The sequence below is a fragment of the Mercenaria mercenaria genome, unplaced genomic scaffold (assembly GCF_021730395.1).
Source record: "Mercenaria mercenaria strain notata unplaced genomic scaffold, MADL_Memer_1 contig_3843, whole genome shotgun sequence".
NCBI lineage: Eukaryota > Metazoa > Mollusca > Bivalvia > Venerida > Veneridae > Mercenaria > Mercenaria mercenaria.
In genome coordinates this window covers 68,362-73,835 of record NW_026462022.1, presented here as the reverse complement: position 1 = coordinate 73,835, position 5,474 = coordinate 68,362, and the positions used below count along the sequence as shown (strand labels likewise).

The following is a 5,474-nucleotide window of genomic DNA, read 5'->3' as shown; positions in this document are numbered from 1 at the left end:
AAAGTAATAACCCTGATACTGGTAAAATTACATATTTTACGCTTATTGAATGGCTTGCCAGTCAATAGTCAAAACTGTAATTTTGACCACTGACTGACAAGCCATTCAATAACTTACCACAATTTTTATATTACACGACATCAGAGATTAATTTTCTCAGTTTTATTTATTATTAGCCTAGTAAAAAAATGTGTTGAATTTAGACCGGTGATATTATGTAAGGAGTCATGTGATAAATTAAGATATATAACATGTTATCTTATTTCAAATGCAAAATTATCTTTTATGCATACATGAATTGGTTCTCTTACCTTTTTGACAGCATAACTAACTCAGAATACTAGTTTTCAAAATACATGTCAAATGTTTCACTACTTTTACAGAAAAAAGAGTTTTTACTCATTATATTTCTTTTTATTCCAGAAATAAAACATGAATCTGAAGAATATGTTATATTCAGGAATTGTCTGATTTGAACAGCTAAACATAAAGCAAATGACCTTGTTAAACTGACCTTTTCAACATCACCAAGTCCTTCCATGTCCAGCAAAAGTAAAACTGTGTTACTCTTTTTCGGATGAATTTTGCACCACACCCATATGCCTTTAGTCTTCGATTCTATTGTGTCACCAAGAGCAAACCCTGATAAAGATAAAAAAAATACAATTCATAACGTTTAACAAAATATTTCAGACTGGCGGCCTGTGAGCTCAAACGGTAAAGGACAATGCCATGGTTTGAAAGATAGAGAGTTTGGCCAGGCGTATGTTTTCCAAACCTCAATCATTAGGAGAAGTTATCAGCGAAAAGCAAATCAGTACTGGTATAGAATACTGACTGAACTTCTAGTGAAAACAATGTTCAATCAATCAAACAGACAAACAACTATATTACCACATGTATTGGTACACCATGCCCACGAGAGCTAACGCAGAGGTCCAGTGGTAACACTGCCTGACTACAAAAGAGGAGCCGTGAGTTCCATCCCACACTCCTCCAACTAAAATTACTAGATTTATGATAGGAGTCCGTGTACGGGTGCTTTACACCTGGTAAGTTGCAGAACCAGGGCAGCTTCTGGAATTAGAGTATTTTCGATTTTATTTCACCGTTGAATTTCGAAGGGGATATTTAGAATGTAACACCTTGTTTACATAATATGTGGAAATTATACATTAAGTTTTAAAATTATCATTGCAAATTGCATTTATTATTGATTCAATGTGACAAGCCATTTACATCTCTTATATCTTTTCGACTAATACTTAATGTAGTGTATATGGCCTTGCTCCAAACAAACTACAAATGTACCGTTATCTTCACAAGCATTGTAAAAATCAGGTAATGTTTCATGTTTCAAAATGCTAGCCCGCTTTGCTTAAAGGGAGAAGACAGATCTACTGATCGCGGGGTCGTGAGTTCGATCCTCGGTCGAGCCGTATGTTCTCCTTGACTATTTGATAAACGACATTGTGTCTGAAACCATTTGTCCTCCACCTCTGATTCATGTGGGGAAGCTGGCAGTTACTCGCGGATAACAGGTTTGTACTGGTACAGAATTCAGGAACACTGGTTAGTTTAACTACCCGCCAGAACAAACAAAGAATGAAGAATAAAGTATGATCTGTGAAGATTTATGTACAAATTGTTGAACTGTTAAGTTTGAAAAAAGTTTGAAATATAAACTTTGTACTGTGGATATTGAACTATGAATTCTGAAGTTTTGGTTTTCCACTCGCTTCCAATATATCACATCTAATAACACTAAAGTTAGGTTTACAACCTTCACACAAACGAATGCATAGATGTTTTTATTAATACCTTGAGATGCATCAGCTAAACGGTTCATCAGATAGGACTTCCCAGTTCTGTAAAGTCCAACAACAGACACAACAACCATCGGCCAATCAATTTTTGATATCTGCTGGAGGGTATCGTCTTCTATCTTTAAAACGTATTTTCTTTCCACACTTATTAAACACATAGGTCTTTTGAAGACTTCCATGTCATTAGGTGACCAACTACTAATTCGTGTAAAAAGAAGATGTCATGAAATGCAAACATGATATTTCTGCCAGATGCATAAGAGAAATTACATCCCAAATGGGAAAAAAATCAAATACAAATGCTTCGTGGAAAACTATTAAAGAAAAAATGACTTTATTATTGAAAGAAGTCAGAGAAACAAAATACTTTTCAATGATATTCTCTTTCAAAACTTTAGATAAAGAGAGAGCATTTGTATACTAGTAGTTCAATACACCTAGTAGTACATTAGCCCAGCAATTACACACAGTTTCAAAACTATTTTTATTTATGTTTATGAGCCAACTTGCCGCTGACATTTTTTGTAGTGTTCACTTTTGTCAAAAATCTAGGTATTACCTGTTAGACACATCCTCATTTTTAGCGTTTAATTCACTTAGGTGTTTTTCAAAACTATTAGACAAGAAAGTTTCAAACGTATACACAACGGAATACCATACATCGGTTATTACTTTATTATTACTTCAATACCACTGGCACCAGATCAGAAAGAAAATGCCTCCGTACGTGTTATACCCTACCCCTAGGTATTCTATAGGAACCATGGTCATGAACGGGAAAATATACTATCCCATTTCAATCGCGTATTTCATACCTAAATCACGCAGTTCAGTAAATGTGTACTATTGATATTAAACAAGCGATAATTTATCTTCCATCGTGCACCAGTCACATTGTCTAAATATTCCATATTGCAGAGATGCTCCATATATTTTATGCTTTAGTCAACGTTACAGAAAAAACTTGCATGAACTCCCCTAATGAACATCCGGTCTAGAGGTCACGGCAGTGTGCACGATAAGACTCGAAATGATGAATGAAATTCATCTTGTATATGATTTTGAATTTGAAATCTTACATTGGTATACATCTATTCTGTTTATTTAATTCATTTTGCACATTTATGCTGCATATAAACATTTTAGCGTACACGTGTAGTAAAATGACGACTGACATACATTTTCACATCAGCCAATCAGAGTGTGTCTGTAATCTAGAACGGAAACTTCACCAGGGAAGTTCAAGCAAGTTTTTTGTGTACCTTTGAAAAAACTGTAAACTACACGTTGTTTTTCTAAGATAAGAAGTACTGAAGAAATGTGACCGGTACACAACGGAAGATAAATTATCGCTTGTTTAATATTAATACTACACATTTACTGAACTGCGTGTTTTAGGTATGAAATACCCGGTTGAAATGGGTTAGTATATTTTCCCGTTCACGACCATGGTTCTTATAGAATACCTAGGAGTAGGGTATAACACGTACGGAGGCATTTTCTTTCTGATCTGGTGCCAGTGCTTCAATACTATAAACTTGCTACACAGTGTGTGACGACTTTATCTTATGTAAAAAATAGATTGTTTTTTCTTCTACATTCTTTATGAATGCAAGAAAATTGATTGATTTAATCTAAATTAGATCGTAGCATCTTCAACGTGTCAGACAGCAGAAACAATCGAAAAAATTGCTTTAACTTTACGGAACCAAACTCGTTAAATCCTTCAGGGTTGGACTAGTTTGACAATCGCCCCTTATCTTTGTGCTCAGGCTTCTGCCTATCTTATGAGAACGTAAGTTTACGGTTCCATTAGTTTTTACATCAATATGCGTGAGTTTACAATATGTTTCTGTGGTTACCGGTTCGTGGGTAATGGATCAACTGTGATGTGATATAGGAAAAGGGTGGAGTTTAAGAGTGAGGTTTAGCGCCAGTGCACTAGTTTAAAATCTCAAGTTGTGTTTGTGCCACTGACTGTTCTAAGCCGGTGCCTTGTTATGTTTCTTCTGCATTTATGTATGCATATGTGTGATTGTAACGAAACTGTGTGCATTTATTATTGCATTTATCTCGTGTTTGTGCACGTGCACGTGTACAGCTGTATTCTTACCACGTTTTCAAAGTGGATGAATGCGTTTTAGATGGATTTTCTTGTTTTACCTCTGCCCTTGCTTTTTAATATTCGAAATTCTCAGCTATCAAACTGTTTATGACATATGTTGTAGAACTAGCATGAAAAACGCAAAACCAATTGAATCGAACTGAACTATGAAAATGTAATAAATATATAGAGCTTTCACTGAATGTGATTTATTGCCCAACTAACGCAAAAGCTTGCTTGAAACAAAGTTTACCTTAAAATTTTCTGCGACAGGCATTAAATTCCATTCGGTGGATATTATTTTGGCGTGAGGGATATTGCACATTTCATTACATCTCGCGAGACCCTAATTATGTTGCTTAGTTGTGTTCTATGCTTCTAATTGATCTTTTCACAGTTTTATTAGATATCACAACAGCAGTCTTAATGTGGCGGCTGTAAAATGTCCCCCTTGCTTGGACTTCCATCGAGAACATTTCATTTTACTATAACAAAATGTCGCTAAAGCAGGTGCTGGAGGATGTGAAGGGTGTTTCACATTTCATTTTCCCAATCAAACCGAGCCTGCAATTATATTGCGTGGTTGCTATCTATGTTTCCAAAGGATCTTTTCACAGACTTTATTTAATGTATAGAAGGTTACAAATCAAGAACAAATATAAGATAATATGTTACAAATTTGCAAGGTAAGATTTAAGATTATTATGCTTGGAAAAATAAACAGTTAGGATTACTATGAAGTACTCATATTGTTATCTATCATTGTGTAAACTGAAATTCCGTTTATAATATTTAAAGTTTACTTAATCCTCACTCAACCTGCTGGACAAGACTGATTCTGCCTTTGCAATAAGCGTAAATCATGATCGGCCTGCACATCCGTGCAGTCTGATCAAGATCTGCACTGCTCGCTATTCAGTCAGTATCTTTTAGATAAGCACCCCTTTTAAAAGTTAATTGTACTATCCAGATTGAAAGATGGACACGTTCATTGTAGAAATTTAGTAGGGTAAATATTAAATGTGAAAAAAAATGTGAACAATTAGATAAACTTTGTACAAAACGGAGATAACTATAAAATTGTTATAGATGGAGTCACTGGCGCCAGACCAGAAAGAAAATGCCTCTGTACATGTTATACCCTACCCCTAGGTATTCTATAAGACCCATGGTCATGAACGGGAAAATATACTAACCCGTTTCAATCGTACATTTCTCAACTTAAACGCGCAGTTCGGTGAATGGGTACCTAGTATATTGAACAGGCGATAATTTATCTTCCAGCGTGCACCAGTCACATTGTCTCAATATTCCGTATTGCTGAGATTATTAACATATTTTATGCTTTCGTCAACTTTACAGAAAAAGCTTGCGTGACCCTTCCTAATGAACATCCGGTCTAGAGGTCACAGCAGTGTTCACATGTTAGGCGAAACGTAAACAAACACAAACAGAATTTAAAAAATTCACAATTTTACATTAACACTCGAAATAATGAATGAAATTAATCTTGTATATGATTTTTAATTTGAAATCATACATTG

General features: G+C 35.0%; 1 protein-coding gene across 1 annotated transcript; it reads right to left on the bottom strand.

Annotated features, from left to right (window-relative positions):
- Positions 1 to 514: 514 nt before the first annotated feature.
- LOC128553456 (guanylate-binding protein 1-like) lies at positions 515 to 2,005 on the bottom strand (the record flags this gene model as incomplete). Its single annotated transcript, XM_053534606.1, has 2 exons — positions 1,822 to 2,005; positions 515 to 642 (listed from the first exon to the last, which is right to left on the bottom strand). Coding segments are annotated over exons 1-2 (312 nt in total), but the record flags the coding sequence as incomplete, so codon positions are not given.
- Between the last annotated feature and the right edge of the window lie 3,469 nt (positions 2,006 to 5,474).